Below are 21,659 nucleotides of genomic sequence, written 5' to 3'. Positions count from 1 at the left end.
TACCACCACCTTCGATTCAGAAGCTAGTAATATACTGAGCCTACTCTATGCCCAGCAGTAACCTGCAGTGGACAAGATTCTGTAGCTTGTAGGCTCCTGGACTAGAGACAAGTAAGCAGATAGCTACAATAGAGTGAGAACTGGGAATGTAGGGGCAAAGAGATATGTTATCAAGATGGAATGCTTTAGAATGCTTGAAGAGAGCCTAACCCAGACCTGGAGAAATCAAGGAAGGCTTCCTGGTGGAGCTGACATCTGAGCTGGGAGGCAGAGAAGGAGGAGGAAGAGGAATATATATCAAAGCAGAGAACAGTCCCAACCACCTCTTGTCACCCTCACTAACAATTCCTGCCATTTTATAGATGAGGAAAGTGAGGCTCTGGGGAGTTAAGTAATTTGGCCAAGAACACATAGCTAGTAGGTGGCAAAGCTAGGATTTTAACTCAGGCAGTGCAAAGTTGAGAGGAAGGTGAGCCTTAGCAATGGAGTAGAATTTCCCCAGGCTACAGATGACAGAAGAGGGGCCATGGGGAGACTTGAGGCTGGTGAGGTGGATAGAAGTCTCATAGGTCTCAGTGTGTTAGTTTGCTATAACAAAATTCTTCAACAGCAGAAATTCACTTTCTCATCATTCCAGAGGCTGGATGGATGTCCAAGATCAAGATGTCAGCAGGGTTGGTTTCTTCTGAGGCCTCCTTCTCCCTGTGTCTCACATGGTCTTTCCTTCTAGCATGTGCACCATTAATGTCTCTCTGTGTATCCAAATTTCCTCTTCTTATAGGAGGAACACCAGTCAGACCGGATTAGGGCCTACCCTAGTTAGGGGGCCTCATTTTAACATAATCACCACTTCAAAGGCCTTATCTCCAAATATGGTCTCATTCTGAGGTCCCCAGGGGTTTAGAACTTTCACATATGAATTTTCAGGGGGACACAATTTAGCCCCAACCAGATGGTGTAGTTTAAAGATTTTGAGCAAGAGAGGGATCAAGTCAGGGTTATGCCTGTGTTTGTCACCTGCAGAAATGAATCTGATGCTTGGATGCCCCACATCCCCATCATCATAACCAAGCAGACCCCACCTCACCATTTAACTCCCTTTGCTGATCCCTTACTCCCAGCCTCCACCCTACACAACCCAAAGACCAGGCTGGTAGGGGCTGTCTACAGTGAAGAGAAGAGGATACATCTCCCTGGGCCTTTTGCAATATCCTGGGTTATGGTGAGACTAACATGAGAAGCCAGGCACATGAAACAGCTAGCTGTTGCTCTTGGAGAATTGCTGGACATGGCCCAGTGCGCAGAGCTGCTGAAATGCACCTATGAGGACCACGGTGGTGCTAAGTGGGAAGAGAGACGAGAATTGGAAGGGCTATGGGCTTGCAGGACCTTTATATTAGAAATGAAGGAATAGAAGGTGTTAGAAAAAATGTATGGGAAGAAAGGAGGAAGGAAGGGTTCCAGTGAAGAAGAGAGAGCAGCTTACCCTGGTTTTCCTAAGACCTGGTGGGCATAGCCACCTTGGAGGAAGTGAGGGGTGGGGTAGTAGGGGAAGTGCCCCTTCAAGCTGAGAGTAAGGGACACTTCTCAAGCGATTCACCGGGACACCCCTGGGTCAGCAACATCCTTGGGCCCCCACCTTCTGAAGTGGCACCTTCCTGGAAGCAGAGAGGGAGGATCCCTTCCTGCCCCTCTGCACATCAGGCTCAGGAATCCTGGGGATTATTGATCAAGATCAACTTCAGAGAAGAGCAATTATACAGGTTCATAATGGAGGCATTTCACCCATTAGTGTAAGAGGAGAGATCATGCAGGGAGGGGGTGGCTGGCACTCCACCTTGCTTCCAGGAAAAACGCAGGCAGCAGGTTAACCCTCTCCTGACCTCACACCCTGGGCGACCACTGCATTGGCTTTGTCAGCACCTCGGACAGAGCCAGGGCCCGGAAAAGCACAACCTCTGGAGTTAAACAGAGAGAAATGTGTGGGAAATATCAGAAAGGGAGACAGAACATAAAGACTCCTAACTCTGGGAAACGAACTAGGGGTGGTGGAAGGGGAGGAGGGCGGGGGGTGGGGGTGAGTGGGTGACGGGCACTGAGGGGGGCACTTGACAGGATGAGCACTGGGTGTTATTCTGTATGTTGGTAAATTGAACACCAATAAAAAATAAATTTATTTAAAAAAGAGAGAGAGAGGGCTTCAGATCACCAGTCCTAGGAGTGTGACCTTGAGCAACTGCCTTTACCTGAGTGCCTCACCTGCAAAGAGGACATACTAACAGTACCCTCCCTATAGGGTTGTTGGGAGCCCTGAATGAGATATTCAGATCCCACTTCTGTCACCAACAAGCTGTGTGACCTATAGCAAAGTGACTATAGTTCTCTGAGCCTCTTTAGACAATGATTCATACCCCCGCAGGTTGTTGGGAGAATGAAATAAAGTGTATAAGGTGCCCTAGTCAATGCCTGGCTTGCTGTAATATGAGATGCCACCCCAAATCAGAAAATACAGGTTAGATATGCTTTTATACAGTGTTTTAGTTACATTTTCAAATAATATGTTCAATGTGGTTTTCTTCAACATCCAGCTGCATTTTCTGGCAAATGACCAATAAATTTAAAACAATGGGTCCAACTGTTAGTCTGGGGGGAGGAGGAAGATTACAATAAATCCAGTTTGCTGGTGTTTCCAGCATTCTTTGACATTCTTAGTACATTTATTGTACTTTTATCAGATGAACAAATTGATACTTGTAGAAAACGAATGTTCTTCAACCCACTCATTTACCTGAGTCAAGACCTCTAGCTGTGAGACCCCTCCATTGTTTCTCCCTTCCTACATGGAAACCGGCATATGGTCATGTTGTGTCAAATCGTGGCTCTGCCACCTGCTAGGTCAGCAACCTGGCACAAGTTCCTTCACTCCTCTGAGCCTCAGATTCCTCATCTGTAACATGGATCCATGAACAGCTCATGAGCCCACTGCAAAGGCTCGATGAGATGAGGAATGGGAAATACCATGCCTGAAGCATGGCAATAGCTCACTAACTGGAAACCAGTACAACTGTCTCTGTGGCCATTATTGTGAAGGACGTAGTTCCACAGGATCTCACTGTGCTTCCCCCTGCCCCCCGCCGCCCCTCTGTCTTTGCAGGGAGCCCCTCTTCCGCCAGCTCTGTGCCCTCCACTGGCTTCTGGAGGCCCTGACTATCGACCGCACCCGCCACACCATGAAGCCTGTGATCACCTGCTGGGATCCAAAGTAGGTCTCAGCCCTTCAACCCACCATAACAAGCAGCAGACTGTGTCATAGGGGAGGGCCTTCTATCTGCTTTCCCCCTCCTTTTGCTATTTTTGGAGGGTGGGTTGCTTTAGGAGTTCTCTGATCCAGACAGGGGTGAGCTTGAAGCCAGGGCATACAGCTCATATAGGCTCAGGAGAGCCAACAGTGTGCATCTCCTCCCAGCAGCTCTCCCCAGATCCACATTCAGTGACCTCACACTAGATGTTTGGAATCAACCAGCTATGCTGAGAGTATTGACACCACAGGAACTGGTCAGCTAGACCAGTATGCCACTGTGTGCCCAGCGAGGTTACTCCCTAGGTCCCTTCTTGGACCTTGTCTCCTCAACACTATTCTTTATTTGCTCCTCTTCAGTTTTCTCCTCTCATTTCCTTGTCCTCTTCCTTCTCACTTTGTTCTTGCTTTTCTTCTTTCTCTCAAGGTTTGTTTGTTTGTTTGTTTGAACATATATTGGTGGCTGTTTCTCCACTTGGACCCAATACTCAGTGCTCAGGTCCCTGGAATGGCACATTTTGCTCCAGGCCAAGAAAAATTTTAGGTGTGTTTCATCAGAGGGGAAGGCTCATGCAAAAGCCCCGAGGCCACTGTTGCAGGAACCACATTGCACACACAAGGTGGAAGGAGGAACAAGCAGGTACATAAGACATTGGTTCCTTATGGAGAGTCATTCTTCTTCCAAGAATGGGGCTAAAAGGAAGGGACCCTGACCTAAGGAACTGGATTTGCTCTGTGAAAATCCCATGCTGAGTGAAGTAAAATCATTCCCCTTCCCTCAGGTGGGAACCTCCCACCCCCACCCTAATAAACTGATATGGCCTCTTTCTACAGCCCTGCCCAGCCCCCAACTGAATTCAGTCTTCCTTCTCTTCCTGAATCATAATTAATTCCTTCCTCCTGAAAGTGTTTACCACCCTACCCCCTGCCCTAATTCATCCCTTGCACTGGAGCCCAGATAAACTAACATCAACCAGAAACTCCTGCATCTATTGACAGGCTGGTAACTCCAGCTGATTCCACAGTTTGAGTTGGGATGGATTGAAAACTGTAGCTTCCCTTGGTGCTCTGGTTTATAATTTTATTTTTTAAGCAGCAGAAATCTTTTATTTTTAATGGAAACCCCAATAATGTAAAACAAATTTGTCAAAATGGAGCTTCTACACAAAGCAGGAGGTTGGGAGGCCTGGGGGACCTGGGGCTCCTCCAACTCTCTCCTATCCCCATCAAGGCACCCCAGTTATTTCCAAATATCTCTGTGGTTCACAGAATTTGCTTGAAAACCAAAGCCTTAACACATTTCCCACATATTATTTATTTTTCCTAGAGGAATCCCTTTTAAGTCTGAGGTATGTCCTTCTTCCTTCCAGACCTTTCTATTGCCTTCCCCTTATGAATATATATAGATAAAACCCATCTTTTTTTTTTATCAGAAATGCGATCACACTCTGAATATTGTATATTTTTCTACTTTTTCCCCTTTAAAATATCTTATAGGGCGCCTGGGTAGCTCAGTCAGTTAAGTGTCCAACTCTTGATTTCAGTTCAGATCATGATCTCGGGGTCATGAGATGGAGCCCTGCATCGGGTTCCACACTCAGCAAGGAGTCTGCTTAAGATTCTCTCTCTCTCCTTCTGCCTCTCTTCCCATTTGTGCTCTCTTTATCTTTATAAAATCAATAAATAAATCTTTAAAATAAAAGAAAATATGGACATCTTTCCATAATGGTATGTGCAAAGTTTCTACATTCTTTTGACAGTTTCCACCATCCTTTACCAGAATACCATCCCTCATAAAGAAGTGGTTATCAATGGTTTATAGTATGGGTGCACCAAAATTTAGATAACCATTTCTCCACTGAGGGACACTAAGGTTGTTCTCAAGTATTTGCCATTTCAAACAGTAGTGCATGGAACATCCTTGCACATACGCACATACTTTTGTACCCAGTTGAAATATTTCTGTTGGCTAGATTCTGAGAAGTGGAATTTCTGGGTCAAGGCAACATCTAATTTTTTTCACAGTTGATTGCTTAGATTAAAAAAAAAAAGTCCTTCAGCCAGTGGATTTCTAATAGCATTTCATCTCCCCAAGATACCAGCAGCCACTTTTGTCTCCAACATTTGAGCATCCATTATCCCAAACTGAGGCAAGACTATAATGTAGGATTTGGATTGAGAAGATAAAAAGAAGCATCTTTATTTCTTTTGCTTGGTTTTAGAAATGTGCCCAGACAATGTGACCAAAAATTGTTACCTGTGGTAAAAAAAAAAAAAAAAAAAGACATAGTGTTCACATTGGGAGTAGTGGAGGTTCTACCCATGACTTGCTAGGCAGAGTTCCGTCAGGAATCCATAGATATCCAGCTCTATCAGAGGAGAATATAGACCAGAACTTCAACCTGACAGAAAAATGCATCCAGAAATATTCCCATGGGAAGTCAGAGTATTTGTTGGGGCTTGTTTTTTCTAGCGAACCATTTGCTCCTGGTGGTGATTTTAGTTTGGTGGTATGCTGATAATGTTTAATAAACATTTCATAAACAGAACAGTTCTCCAAGAAGGAAAAGCCATGATATATAACAATGCCAATTTCCATGGTGGACATAGTCCAGCCATGGCTCATTTCAGGCTTATCAACATGATGTCATCGGACTTGGGGCTAGGAACAGATGTACATGTTCAGTTCTTGTGAGCCAGCATAAGCCAACTCCAGCACACCATTTTGATTTTTTTTAAATATATAAATCTAGGGGTGGGGGCTGGGCAGAGGCTTAGGTTTCCTAGAAAGTGACAAAAAGCATCTTTTTAGTTAGCATGAAAGGAGAAGGATGTCTTGTCTTTAATGTCTAATATTTATGATGTTTCATTCTGATACCATAATTCAAATTTCTCTAAATCTTCAAATGCATTTTTTAAAGCCCAGAGGAATTGAGAGTGAGTAAGAGCAAGGGCTTTAGCATCAGATGGACTGGATGAGTCCAGGCTCTGCCACTTAATAGCTATGTGACCTTGGTCACTTAACAACTCTGGGCTTTGGTTTCTTCATCCATCATATAGGCTCCTGCCTCAGAAGAGTTATTGTGAGCATCAAGAAGATAAAGAACATAGAGCACTTAGCCCAGTGACTGAGAGCACTGTGAGGGTTCCTGAACGGTAGTTATTCAAGATTAAAATCCCCATTTCAAAGAGCAGTTGGCTCTATGATTATCAATGCCATTGGGACTTAAGGCAGGGAAAGAAAGAAATTTCTGAGCAGAATTTTACCAACAGATGAGATCCATGTTCACTGGGAAAAACGAACAGACAGGAAAAAAGCTAAGCAAGGTCAACCAAAATTTGGTTGCAAAGATAAACAATCCAAGGAATGACTCTAAAAGAGAATTCTCAAATCTTCAGTTCTCCTGACGGTGCTTTCTTTTCTGAGTTTCCATCATCAAGCAGCCAGCATCTCCTGCTACTCAAGCATCTGAAACACAAACCCTGAGCTCCGACAACTATGCATTTTCCAAAAGGAAACATCCATCATCGGGGATCTGTAGATCCCAGAGTTTTTTCTTCTACTAGGCATAATGATGGCTGCAGATCCAACCCGCCCCCTTATGGATTTTATAACAAGAAAGTAGAGGTGGTTCAATATCTCAACATGGGCTTCCTACAGGCAGCAAAATTTTACTAACTGCCAGCTAGCATACTGCAAGCAGAAGACGATCTTTGTTAATTGCAGGAAGATCCCATATTTGGCTAGAACAGGTGGATGGTTGGGTGAATGGACAGATGACAGATTTTAGGGTGTCATTAGGAGATGCCTCTGAGTCTGTGCTTTACTTGGGGTGGGGAGGGAGGCCTTCCCAATTTCATCATGTGGCAATTCAAACACATTATCATTTCCCAGCATCCTCATGAATCCCACAGATAGCAAGGAGAGTTTATTTCAATTGACAAGATAATCGGGTCCATGAGAGAGCAGAAACTGAGCTTTCAATAACAAGTGTCCTAATTATCCTTTTCTGAAAGATGCAAGCCTCTGTTTCAGCAAAGTAAGACTTATTTTATATATAAAGGCATCCAAGTCTTTATCCAAACCTTTGGGACTAGTTAGGTTTCAGAATTGCTTTCTTTTTTTCTTTTTTTGGCATTTTAGAAAGGAAATATGGGGCATACACCATAGAAAACGACCCCCAGAGAGGACGGGGCAGGAGACTATCATCCAACACAGTATTCCTGCAGAAAAAGAAAAAGAAGGAATATTTACACTAAGTGCACCATAAAGATAAATAACAGTCATCCATAGCCCCCCATCAGTTCAGGTCATGTTTTGCCGTCAAATAAGTTATTAAAATTTTTTCTGGTTTTCAATACCCTTTGGATTTTGGAATTTGATAAGGGGTTATGAACTTGTATTGGTATTTTTTTAAGAGATTAACTTTCCAAGGAGTGACTAGAAATGAATGGGCCTTTATAAGAGAAGCAGACAAGATGACGTGTGAGCAAGCACTACAAACCTTTGTGCCACTTCTCATCCCTAATTCCACTCACCCCCAGCCCCTGCTGCTATCTTCCCTAGTTCCCATGAGAAAGAATGGGACAGACCACTGGGCAGCCAGGAGAGGAAAGAATTCCTGCAGTTGAGCCTCATTCTAACAAAAGAGTAAACTGAGGCACAGAAAACTTAAGTAACTTGCTCAGAATTGCATAGCCAGTAAAAGCTAAATCAGAATTGGAATTCAGGTAGCCCAGCTGCAAAGCACGTGTGCTTAACCACTAGATGATGGTTGCCTCTGTTCCTAGCGAAAGTCCAAAAGTCTTCAATTAATTTAGGGTACAATCTGGTGTCGGAAAAACAAAAAGAAAAACTCATCACAAAGTAATATTTGCCAGGGGACCCCAGGATACAAAAAGGGACTGTAACTTACCAAGATAATATGATATGTACATATAGAATTTCCTTTTAAAAAGCAACAGAAGAGGCCATTGTATACTTACGGCGTTCATATTTAACTTAATATATGGGAACCAAATCTCCATATCAAAACCTCTTTCAATGGCTGTGGAGTTTATCGTCATATTTAACCAATTCCTGTAGGAACTTTAATTTGCCAGATTTCAGTCTTGGGGTGGGGGGAATGCAGCATCATTTCAAACAACACGCAAAATAGCAGTCATTATATTTAAGCTGGGTTTTGCCCCTGTCATGTGCACCCCTCACCCTGGAAACTCTCATTTTCCTTAAACCTGTTTTTTTTTTTCAGGCATTACTGGGGATACAGCAGTGAAGGGAACAGACACCATCCTTGTTCTCTGGAGCTTTGGGTTCCGGGGGATGTGGGGGGAGCGGCAGATAGTAGACATGCAGTCATCAAGATGCTTTGAGATAGCACCAAGCACTGTGAAGCAATTGAGGGGGTGATGCAACAGTGGCAGGTGTGGGGTGACTTTTATGTCAGACCGTCCGGGAAAGATGCAAGAGGTGACATGTGAGTGAAATCTCTGAATCTACCCACTCTCTCTGCATTGATTTAATTGCATCATGCCTCAATGGCTTTACTCAAAAGACATCGCTGCAGGAGTGAGGGATCCTGGCAGGATGATCCCAGCACCTGTCAGGAGGGAGGCGATTGGCCAGGAGCTCCTGGGAGCTCTGCTTTCCATCCCCTCCCTGGTGCACCATCAGGGGCTACCTCTGTCCTCCACACTCAGTCACGGACACATGAACGTATTCCAAACCAGCCGACAGACTTTCCACTCTCGAGAACAGGTGTTTTGCCCCAAATAAGGATTTGCCAAGAAAGAGGAAAGTATTGGAGAAGATGACTCTGAGTGCTACTGGGCACAGACTATTTCAAGCAATTCACCAGGAACAAAATGTGCTTGGCAGGTACAGTTCAATGAGATGCAACGGTGCTCTGCTTTCGTCCCTTGACTTCTAGCAACTAGGATCCTCCTCCCCGCCCCTGCCCCAAAGTTTCAGCAGGGGAAAAAATGGTCTGAGAGTCACTTCCCCACGGTTCTGCCCTTGTTCCTTGTCCCCCACCATTAGCCCCTCCTCCAAGCCACACTAAGCTCTCTGTGTTCAGTTCTCTGTACAAGGCACCCTGTCAAGCCCTTAACAGGCCCGGCTGCATCCTCACACCAAGCCTCTGACATAACTAATATTATTCCCGCCATTTTACGGATGTGGGCACCGAGGCTCCAAGAGCCTAAGTAACTTACACAAACACACACCTAGAAAGCAGCAGTGCAGGCAGGGGACTCCAACATCCAGTCCACTCGATTCTCTCAGCCACCTGTGGACCAAGAAACTCAGGTGGTTTATTTCTCTTCCTGCCCCTATCTGAGTTTCCTTTTTGGCTTATTTGCTAGTGAGAATGAAACATCAGAGAAGGGTCTAACCAGGCCCTTTCTTTATCAGTGGCTTTGCATGGGCAAGGGTGCAGGGCTTTTTTTTTTTTTTTTTTTTAGATCTCTGGGAGCTTTGCTGTATTTTTAGCTCATTTACCTGCTGCCTCATGTCGCAATAGATTTCAGGTCATCTTGGAAGTCAGTGTTAACAGAAAACCTCCATCTCTCCAATCGGGCTTGAATATTTAAGATTTTGAAAGCTTGGTTGGGACCAGATTTAATTTTAAAAGGGGAAGGGGGTTGCTTTTGAACTTCAAGAAGAAGGCTGCAGGCACAGCAGGAGCTGAGTTAGCAAAGGGAAGAAGCCGAAAAACCCTGTGGTCTTGAAAGAAATGCTCCAAAGCAGAACCTCTAAAGCTTCCAGTTGGCGAGCCTTAAATCAGACTTCAAAAGCGCCGCTAGTTTAAATATTGTTTATAGGACTGGTGTGTTGCTATTCCTTCCTCTGGCTGGATTTTAAATATTCCCTAATTTGATTACTCGGGGGAGAAGCAGGCAGAACCAACGTTAAATGAGCTTCACTGTTAATTATTCAGAGGGCTTTTTATTGTGTAATCAAACATAAAGTCTTACAAAAAGCTTGGAGGTGGAGTCTCACCCCGCCCTCCCCAGCCCGACTTCCACCCTGGCACCTGTATGTGTTGCTTGCATTGTGGCTGTGGGCTGGTAGATGCTCAGCAAAGTCCTGCCATCAAAGAGTGCACGCCCTCCTCCAGGTCTCGGCTGGTAAAAGCCTCTGATTCTGCTACCTAGAGCCCTGTGCCATGAGAAGCCAGTCTTAGGCAAGTTAGAGCTTGACCACCTTTTACCACCTGCTGAGTATCTCCCACTCCTCCACCAGCAGCCCCTGATAAGTCTAGACCTCTGTCAATGCCTCCCCTCACCAACCTGATCTGGCCATCTCATTCCCTCAAGTCCCTGCTCTGTGCCAAACGATTTTAAGAGTCCCAACCATCCAAAATCCTTTCTGCAGAGAAAAAGGAGATAAAGAAAGGGATAGATGGATGGGTCAATCGATTGACAGATAGGTAGGTAGAGGGAGTTGAAAGAGCACACACTGAGTCTTTTTCTGCTTGCTTATCAGCAAGATCCACTGCCCTGTAGCCCCAAGTTCAAAATCCAAAAGGCTCTGAAAATTCAATTTTTCTATAACTCATTTAGCAGCAAAACTTGACATATGAATCAAACCAATTTGGTGGCAAAATTTGACCTGAAGCTAATTACGGTCTTTATCCCACCTGGTGTAAATATTCATATATATCAGTACAGGAATATTAATGTGTTTGGTTACAGGGTGCTGGCCCTGAATCCACTGGAGGGATTATGTTAACATATGGTATATGCAGCATATATCCTTCCCCAAATCCCTACATGGTAACACATCTGGTCCCACGGGTTTAGATGAGGGATGATAGGCATGTCACCCACAAAATCTGCTGGAGGTTCAGTCTCATAGCGAGAAGGTTCCCAACCCAAGAAGGGAAGGATCTAGGTTTTAGGGTATTTGAAATTTAACTAATTGGGGGAGGGAAGCACTTTAAGAAAAAGAATATAAAATTACAACAGAAAATCAGGTACAGGGTTCCCAGAAGAACCCATTCAAGTGAGGGTCATTAGTTTCACTGTAAATCTGCATCTGGGTGAGTGACTTGAGCTTTCCCCTCCCCACCTCCCCCAGTTTGTTTTCTCATCTGTAAAGGGATGACAATATCACATGATTTTGTGGAGATGATTCAGTGAGAATGCACGAAAGCATCTTGCATGTAAGCATCTTATAGACTTTTGCTCCACACACTCCAAACCAGTGATTTTTTTTATTGTGCAACCTACCCCACAAACTCTCCCCAGTCCCACCCAGTAATCCTCTCTGTGTTACTTGGGGTGGGATTGTTAGGCAGCAGAGCAGGCAAAGATTCACAAACGAACACGCTTTTCAGTTTACTCCCAGAAGTAACTGCCCTGGAGTAGACTTGCCCTGGAGTCTAAGAGAGGATCCAATCCAAAAGGCAAATAGACGCAGAACACACACAAATACATTCCACCTCCCTCACCCCCACCTTGTAAGCAGTGGTCTCTCCTAACCTCAATTTTCACTGACAAGACCCAGCTACAGAAAACTGTCCCTCTTACTTTTTCACACATACAGGGGGTGGGAAAAAAAAAACCATAACAGAGAACAGCCACCATCCATCATCTATTTATTGCATTTCCTAAAAGAACTTGTAGTAAAACGAGGCTCTGGGAATGGAAAACTCATTAAGCTGTTTTTCACTCAGGGACCCGGGTGGAAGCAAGAATACAATAAAGAAAATCAATAAGGACAAGTCCATAGAACAGAAGTGGGAGCACTTCGTCACAGCGCCTAAGGTAACTGTCGGCACGTGCACGACGCTACTGCCCAACTACTGGCCCCAACATGTGTCAGAGGCGTTTTTTTGCTGGTCTCTTCTCTGATGGGATTTTTTTTTCCAGTTGGTTCTCTGAGTGAAGGGAAGTCAGAACCACATGCTGTTGGATGGTTTTTGTGAATTTTAATTAAAATAGTTATCTGGGGATTATAGGAGAAATGACATTTGGCTGGACAACACTTCACGGGGAAGGGGAGGGATGGCTGCAGAGCTGCTCAATAAGATGTCACCAGAAGAAGATGGACTTACCTCACTCCACGGTTTTAATCAATAATAGTCATTTCTCTCTCTCTCTCTCTCTCTCTCTCTTAAACTCAACCAGAAAATAAGAAGTGGGTGATTCAACAGATAGGGTGTTCTATGAACTAGAATGCACATTCCGTACAAAGAGAACATCAAGAGATCTATTCTTTCACTCAGAACTATTTCCAGCCCCAGACTTCCTGGATTCATCTACCCAACAAGCACCATAAAATAATAATGACAAGAGGTCATGTTTAGGGGCACCTGGGTGGCTCAGTTGGTTAAGCGCCTGCCTTCCACTCAGGTCATGATCCCAGGGTCCTGAGATCGAGCCTTGAGTAGGGCTCTCTGCCTAACGGGAGTCTGCTTCTCCTCCTTCTGCTTCCCCCCTCCCTCTGTGCTCTCTTTCTCTCTCTCTCTCTCTCTCAAATATATTTTTTAAATGAGGTCATGTTTAGATAGGCAAAAGTAGTTGAAAGAGCAGTTTGCTGTACCTGTGCTCTTACCCACAACAGGAGTATAATGCTCGTCCCTGCTGACCTCACAACATTAGTAAAGAACCTCAAGAAACAACACTTTGAAGATGTTAAAATGCTGAGCATTATTGTGGTTACATAATTTTTAGAAGCCACTTTTTAACATAATTGTAATGGGCCAGGTTCTATGCTAAGGAAGTGCTTTGGATCTATTAGCCAGCTCTGCCTTTCTACTAACCCCAGGAGGCACTATCCTAATCACCAGTTGGGAGAGGAGGAAGTTGGGGCTCAGAGAGGTTAAGTGATTTGTATAAGGTTGCACAGCTGGGTAATGGCAGAGCCAATAGTTAAATCCTGGGTCTGCTCATTAAACACTGAGCTTGTCGAATACATGTTCTCCATGGTGTCCCAATTATAATTGCCCTCACGAAGAGTTTCACCATTTTCTTGCTCTTTCATCAGGGTGTGCCTAGATCTGAGAAATGCCTCTTTTTTTGTCACAGAAAGTTGCTATGGAGATATTGTGTGCATCTGTCTCCAGAGATGCATAGAAAAAAGCAGCAGGAGCCACAAACCTTTAAAAAAAAAGTCCTTCAGGAATATTCATAACAAAAATCGAAAGAGGGGACAGTGAATCACCACACTGGAACTCACATAAAATTGAATTCTCCAGGAAGCTTGCAGATCAAACTCTGGGCTGAAGTGTGGTACACTCTAATGAAGGGGGAGCACTAGATGAGAGTCAGGAGACCTAGCTTAGCCACCGTGACCCAGTTCACTATGTGGCTTCAGACAAGTCATCTTCTCTCTCCCGACTTCAGTTTCTGAACCTGCAAAATGAGCACTTTGAGAGGCTCCAATCAACTCCCCACAGCAACTGGTATTCTTCTGTATGTTTAGGGCTTGTCAATGCCAAGACAGTGTTCATAAGAGCCAGGCCAACCGAGTAAATTAAAAAAAAATCAATTTGGGTCTAATGCAGCAGGGAGTGGTGAGGTCTGTGGCAAGTGGGGGAACGACTGCTCAGCCGAAGGGAAGAACCCCTGCCCAGCTCTTGCCATTTTGCCATGCGAGTATGGGAGTCCAGGGCTTATCATTCGCAAGAGAGACCAATAACCGAGGTTGTTATATATAAATCTCCCCAATTTGTAAAATTCTGGGCAGTTAATCATGTCTCCCCATGGGCCACCAGTTTGAAACCATTGCTTCTAAAAAAGTGTAAGGAATCATTCAGGGAAATCTTTTCCTTTGTTGCCAAAAAAGCAGTCCCTACTCAGGTGGAACACAGCAGCTGGTTGACACTGCTCCTGAGTGAAATATAAAAAATAGAGAATAAGCATTTGGGGGTTTAAGTCAATTCAGACAGAGTCAGTTCAATAAAGGGCAAGCAAGATGCTAAAACTGCCTGTCACATCGTCCCCCCCCCCCCACATTTTATTTTTCTGCCACTCTCAATTAATCAGAAGTGTCAGTCCTCCACTTTGGATTTCCTGGCTGAGGTTGTTAATTGAATTTTAATTAATGGCAACTTTAGGAACACAAAATGATATCCTAGCACAAGGAAGACCCACACAGAGCTCTGGGTATAGAAAGCTCTCCTGAGACCATCCCAGTCCATCTTCTTTGTTCTATTGATCAGGAAACTGAAGCAAGATGGTGACTTGCTCAAGGCCCCTCTGAGGAACCCTGGCTCCAAGTCCAGTTCTTATTACACGACTCCTGAGTGTGCTCCTGGGACACAATGTGTCCAGCATTCAAAAATGACATGTATCTGAAGAGTCTGGTTTCCAGAGTCAGGAATTCATATAGTGCCAGAGGAGACCATCTGAGGCAACTTCTACATGTATTGTCCCTAGCTGCAATGTTGGGACAAAGGGAACACTGTATTGAGCTCCTGATTTATTGGAGAGAACATGCCAACTTTGGGCATTTGGTTTTTCTTTATCACAGTCATTCTGTAGCCCACATGCCCACATGGGGATCTGGGTAAACACACCCTCTCCTTCCCCTGTGCAACCAGGAAACCCCTCTCCAATTCCAGGGGACCGAAGTTCTACCTACAGTTACAGCCCCACAAGATAACCAATCAAAAAACTACTTGTAGGGGTGCCTGGGTAGCTCAGTTCGTTAAGCATCTGACTTTGGCTCAGATCATGATCTCAGGGTCCCGAGATGGAGCCCTAGGTTGAGCTCATTGGAGAGTCTGCTCTCTCTCCCTCTGCCCCTCCCCCGGCTTGTGCTCACTCTCTCTCTCAAATAAAATAAAAAATATTTTAAAACAAACAAACAAAAAACCCCACTTCTGACCACATTCAGTGGATTCCATGATATGAATCCTGCTGGAGACAACTCTCTGCACCCTGATAGTTATTTATTAAATGTTGGTGTGGGGCAGCCCCAGTGGCTCAGTGGTTTAGTGCTGCCTTCGGCCCAGGGTGTGGTCCTGGAGACCCGGGATCGAGTCCCACATCGGGCTCCCTGCATGGAGCCTGCTTCTCTCTCTCTCTCTCTCTCTCTCTCTCTCTCTCTCTCTCTGTATCTTTAATAAATAAAAATTCTTTAAAAAAATAAATGTTGGTGTGGCCGCTGGTCCTGTCTCTTCTCCCTACCTGCTTTCTGAGGGTATCAAATACTATGAGTTTGATTGAAAGGTGACATCAGTCTGCCTTGCAAGAGCTTTCCTTTTAAATGTTCTCAAATAAAATTGTTTCCATTAATTGAATGTAAACTATAGCCCAAGGCATAACTGAGCTCTTACTCTGGCGCAGCTGAGGACCTACTCTGCCCCACTGCAAACCTGGTATTTTAAAAGTTATAAAGAATCATCAGCATGGGATCAAGGGCATTTTCAATGTGCAAAGTAGAAACCCTCTGGAAGATCAGGATCATGAGTTAAATGAAGACATGACTGCACAGTACATTCTGAAGTGATACCAATCATGGGAGAGGGTGGTATACACACACACACACACACACACAAACACACACACACACATCCTCTCTGACTCCTTTCCTCCCAAAAGTCCACATTCTCCTTACAGGACTTTATCTACCCCTTACTACTTTCTAGGACTTGTCATCTACATCCTTCCATCTGCCACAACCATCACAACCATGGCTCCTCTTCCCCCCAAAGACTGCTGCCCCATCAGACAAATCTTCTTCCCCCATATTCCATCACCTGAATGTCAGGTCTAGAATTTTCTCCATCTTGTACTCTTCAGAAGACCCCAATTAACACAAATTGTCATGCTTTGAAGGCCTGGTGTCAACCTGGTGAACAAGAAGCTGATCTATACAGTTTGGGGTCAAACCAAGAGGTAGGGAAAGAAATGAGACCTATCCTCTCACATTTTAAAAATCAACTTCAATTATTATTACAAAAGAATAGTCAAAAACGCTTCTGGTCCCTGGTAACATCATTGAAATACAGTTTGGCCTCCTGTGGTGATGACTTAGGCAACCACAGTGCTCACTGAATAGAGTAAGTCCTGTCACGTTTGCTTCAAATAGTAAGGAGTTTAAATTATATCAATCTGTGACAGGAGGTCACCCCAGACCCAGAACATGTGTCATGTTTTTTAGGAAGAGCCAAAAGAAATTCACATTCAGAGCCAGGTTTTTTTTTTTTTCTATTTATTTTCCTTCCTTCCCTCCCTCCCTCCCTCCCTCCTCTCCTTCCCTGTCTCTTTCTTCCCTCTTTCCTTTAGTCATCTCTCTCTCTTCCTCCCTCTCTCCCTTCTATCCACCCTCCTTCCTCCTCTCCTTCCTTTCATCATTCTGTCCTCCCTCCCTTCTTTCTGAAATCTCTCTTTCTTCTCTCTTTCCTTCAGACCAAGAAACCTCCTGTACTACGTGTCACCAGCGGCAAACCAAGCTGGCGCGGTTGCACACTCAGTCTGTCTCGGACCAGTGGGGGATCATCCCCCCAGAGCAGCATGGTCTCCATGAACCCTGGCTCAGATGAACCCCTGAGTGTGATCACCCAGGTAACAGGCAGCAAGGACATTGAGGACAATGATTCCTTTTCAACCAAGCCTGATGAAGAACTTCTCCATATCAGTAAGTCCTACCTGAGATCTGACCAATCTGCCTTGACTCTTTGCTTCAAAGCCAGACATCAAGAACCCCTCCTGCTCCATCTTCAGCCTTACTCAGTTAAAGGAGACACAGGGGTCCCCTAGCCCTGTTCAATTTCCTTGGTCTCATTTGCTTTCCCCCAGTGAAGATCAGAAATATACTTTATAACTTAGATTACTCTGAGCAATTTCTCTTGGAGAGACAGCCCATGGTCATCGATTGCTCTTTTTAAAATGTTAAAAATATATTTTATTCAGCCCAACCTACATAAAATATTGCCATTTCAGCATGTAATCAATATAAAATTATTAATGAGATATTTAATATCTTTTTTCACACTAAGTTTTTGAAATTTGGTATTGACTTTTTAAAACAACTTTATGGAGGTATAATTTGCATACCATAAAATTCATTCTTTTTAAGTGTATAATTCAAAAACTGTTAAGTGAGTTTACAGAGTTGTGTAATTATCACCACAATCTAATTTTAGAACATTTCAATCGAACCAAAAGAAAACCTTTATCCATTGGTAGTCCCTCTCCTTTGCCACCCCTGGCCCCAGGCAACTGTAAATCTACTTTCTGTCTCTAAGGATTTGTCTTTTCCTAGTATTTTCTATATGGAAGTTGTATCACCTTGTGACACCACCACCCCTGCCCCTGCTCTGGAACAAGCCTTTTCAGTGGTTCCCAATGTGTGGGACACAGATTCTTCAGAAAATCTCTTGAAAGCTATGGGTCCTCCCCACAGAAGAAAATTTATACACAGTTTTTCATAAGTGTCCCCTCAGTGGTGCCCAAGCTGAGGTCTGCCTTCTTAGCCAGGGCTCTTTCACATACCTAGAATGCCAAGGCTGGGTTGAGCTCAGTTGAGAAGGATTGAGTGTGATACAGATTCAAGGAGTTCAAACAAGAGGTCAAGGTAGACCAGAAAGCCTGATTGAGGCCTGAATCACTGAAACTAAAAATGAGTGAAAGGGCAAAATTCCAGCTAAGTGGTCAGGACTCAGAGCATTATCTACCAATGAGAAAAAAAAAATCCCACTCTTGTCAACAGGGAGCCATGAAAGGCTCTGCACCCTGAAACACTTTTTTTTTTTAAAGATTTTGTTTATTCATTCATAGAGACACAGAGAGAGGCAGAGACACAGGCAGAGGGAGAAGCAGGCTCCATGCAGGGAGCCCCACGTGGGACTCTATCTCGGGTCTCCAGGATCATGCCCTGGGCTGCAGGTGGCACTAAACTGCTGCATCACCAGGGCTGCCCCTGAAACACTTTTTGCTGAACATATTATCTAAGATAGAGAGGAACTAAGATCAACCATCAGTAGACATGTGACTCTTAAAGATATCTTGAACTTTCATTCAACATGTATCTATTGATCAGCTACTGAAGACCCTGAGAATTACAGTTCCTCCCCTCCCCAAGCTTACATTTTAAAAGGAAGAAGCAGACCATAAACAAGAAAGCTGCAGATAACAAGGCAGTTGTGTATAATATGTGATCAGAAGATAATAAACGAAGACATGGGCCAGAGAGAGACTGTTGGTGGAAATAGGGCTAGTTTAGCCAGAGTGGTCAAGGAAAGGCTCTCTCAGCTCTAATGTTTAGTCTGAGCCCTGAGGATATGAAGTCGAGGAGGGAGGCAGGAGTCAAAGCAGGCATAGCCTTTGTGTAGGGCAAGGTAAGGACTTCACAATGATTCCAAGTACAACAGGAAGTCTCTGGAAGGTTCTCAATAAAGAAGTAAACAGGGTCTGATTTTCTTTTCAAAGGTGTCTATGTGGTTATTAGTATCACATCCATGCTGTGTCTTTTAACCCCGAAAGCTCTACTCTTAAGAAGAAAAGTGTCCCCAGCTTCAAGAATGGCCTCAGTCCAGAAGCGGCATATTGCCCTCCCAGTGGCAGCAGGAATGCTGAAGGAAGGAGGGGGCAGAGGGGAAAGGAGACTGTGATGAGTGGAGGGGTGAATGATGCCATATTACCAGGCACCAGAGACACTACAGACTTGTCCCCAAGGACTACCTCCCTAACCAGTTAACCACTCCCATCAATCCTATCTCCCAAAACTCTTATTTTTTTTTTATTTATTTATGATAGTCACACACACACACAGAGAGAGAGAGAGAGAGAGGCAGAGACACAGACAGAGGGAGAAGCAGGCTCCATGCACCGGGAGCCCGATGTGGGATTCGATCCCGGGTCTCCAGGATCGCGCCCTGGGCCAAAGGCAGGCGCCAAACCGCTGCGCCACCCAGGGATCTCCCAAAACTCTTAAATCTTCTCTCTTCATTTCCATTTCTTAGTCTTAGTGTAGAGATAGAAAACTAGGGCATGTAGGCTAGTTCCTGACATTTATGTTTTGTTTAATACACAAGGCTTCATTTAAAAAAGTAGGGGGATATTTTACGATTTGATTTTACATTAAAAAAAATTAATTTAAAAAAACCACACAGCACTGGTATAAGAGTGGACCCACAACCCTGCACAACATTCAACTGGAGCTGCTCCTTTTAGGTAGGGCATGTGCTGGCTAGTTTTCCCCAGTCCCTGCCACTCCCTATTACATTCAAGCATTGTTCTCAATGGGCCAAGTGCATGGTCATTTATCATTTCATTTGCCCTACTGTTTTCTCTAGAATAAGGATGATAATGGTCATGATGATGAAAGTACAATAATTAATGCTTAAGAAGACTTTTACGTACCAGGCACTATTCTAGCCTCTAGCATATACAAACTAATTGTGTGTATACATATACATATATACACAATTATTTTGCATATAAATTCAATGAATCCTCATAACACTTTTTATGCCTATTTTGTATATGAGAAAATTGGGGCACAGGGAGGTTAAATTATTTGCTCAAAGTCACACATCTAGTAAGTGATGAGGTCAGAATTTGAACCCAGGCAATCTGGCCCTTATGTCACACTTAATCTCTATGTTTTAAACAAGTCTCTAGAAAAAGTGGGAAATTAAAGACCAAGAAAGAAACTTGATTTTTCTTAACACTAGCTCATGTCACCCATCTGGTACCTAACCCTCTGGGTACCTGAGTTTGGAGCACTCCCCTTGCCCCAGTCCACATTCTCATTACCTCTCACTCATATGACAGCAACAGTCTCCTAGTCTCTCTTCTTCCTGCCTTGCCCTCACTTGCCCATGTTTCCATGTTTAGCCAGAAGGAAATTTCTGAATTAAAAATCTGAGATAGGGGCACCAGGGTGCCTCAGTCAGTTGAGTGTCCAACTTCTGATTTCAGCTCAGGTCATGATCTCAGGGTCATGAGATCAAGTCCCATGTTGGGCTCCATGCTAAGTCCAAAATCTGCTTGGGATTCTCGATCTCTCTCTCCTTCTGTCCCTCCCCCTGCTCACACACTCTCCCTAAGTAAGTAAATAAATAAAATTTTAATTTTTTAAATTATTTTTAAAATATTTTATTTATTTATTCATGATAGATATATATATACAGAGAGAGAGAGAGAGGCAGAGACACAGGCAGAAGGAGAAGCAGTCTCCATGCTGGGAGCCTGACGTGGGACTCGATCCCGGGATTCCAGGATTGTGCCCTGGACCAATGGCAGGCACCAAACCGCTGAGCCACCCAGGGATCCCCTAAATAAAATTTAAAAAAAATACGATATAGTGCTCCCCAGCTTAACATCTTTCAAGACTCTCCATTGCCTCTAAGACATTGCATTTGATCTTGTCCCAGGCTGTTATAATAGGCTCAGATCTTACCACTTCACACCTTCTACCAGGCACTCCAACCTCACCAAAATGCTTTCTTCTTAAACAATGCAAATTCTTTCATGTCATCCTCTCTCTGTAGTGCCTTTTCACCTTTGGCCCTTTAGTCTGGTGGAATGCTACAAGGTTGCTTACTCAACCTTCAAGGCCCCGCTTAAATATTCCCTCCACTGTGAAGTCTTCCCTGATGCTCCTGGGTTCCCTCCCCTCAATTCTCTTAGTACTTTATATTTGCTTTTATTGAGCACTTTCTTTTAATTTGCAACTGTATATTATTGTATCAGGTAGGAATTCCTTTTGGCTGGATACAAAGATCTGAAAAGTAGTAGCTTAAAACAGATAAAAGTTTATTTTTCTTACAGATTAAAAAAGACCAGTCCACGGCTGGTATGGCTCCCAAAGGTCATCAGGAACCCTACTTCCTTCTGTCTTTCTTCGCCACCACACTCAGCAACATTTTATGATCAGAATGGCTGGAATGCCAGTCATCACAGCCACATGCTAGGCTGGAAGCAGAAGGAAGTAGGTGAAGTAGAAAAGTACTCACTCCCAGCTGAATGGAAGCAGTCTTCTCAGAAGCTCCATAAACATTTCTACTAAACTCTCATCGCCCAGAGTTTTATCCAAGGGGCACACTTAGCTCCAAAGATGTTGGACAATGGTCTAGTTAATGCTTATCTTCACACGCACACAAAAGTACAAACACACAGACAAATGCACACACACATACATGCACATATTTCCATTACTAGGGAAGACAGAGGAAAGGAACATGAACTTGCTACTAGTGTGGAACAATAATGTCTTATTCACCCTCAGCCCAGCACACAGTGGGTGCACAACAATGACTAAGAGATACATTTTTACCAGAGACCTATGTCCCAGAGAGAAAGTAGAAAGGCTTTTCTACTTCCACCTCCCCATCTTTCCCCTCTATTTATCCCTTAACCTCCATCCCATTTGTCATAGCCTTGACAAAAGTAGATTAATTTC

General features: G+C 44.1%; 1 protein-coding gene across 1 annotated transcript in view; it reads left to right on the top strand.

The window, feature by feature from the left end:
* CCDC60 (coiled-coil domain containing 60) overlaps positions 1 to 21,659 on the top strand; it is an 87,430-nt gene that overhangs the window by 50,401 nt on the left and 15,370 nt on the right. The window contains exons 5-7 of the mRNA XM_041728527.1: positions 3,155 to 3,262; positions 11,977 to 12,067; positions 16,661 to 16,889. Of these exons, the coding sequence (XP_041584461.1) occupies positions 3,155 to 3,262; positions 11,977 to 12,067; positions 16,661 to 16,889 (428 nt within the window). The remainder of the gene's footprint in view (positions 1 to 3,154; positions 3,263 to 11,976; positions 12,068 to 16,660; positions 16,890 to 21,659) is intronic.

The sequence above is a fragment of the Vulpes lagopus genome, chromosome 14, assembly GCF_018345385.1.
Source record: "Vulpes lagopus strain Blue_001 chromosome 14, ASM1834538v1, whole genome shotgun sequence".
NCBI lineage: Eukaryota > Metazoa > Chordata > Mammalia > Carnivora > Canidae > Vulpes > Vulpes lagopus.
Note: the sequence above shows the minus strand (reverse complement) of the source record. Positions and strands in the feature narration are given on the sequence as shown.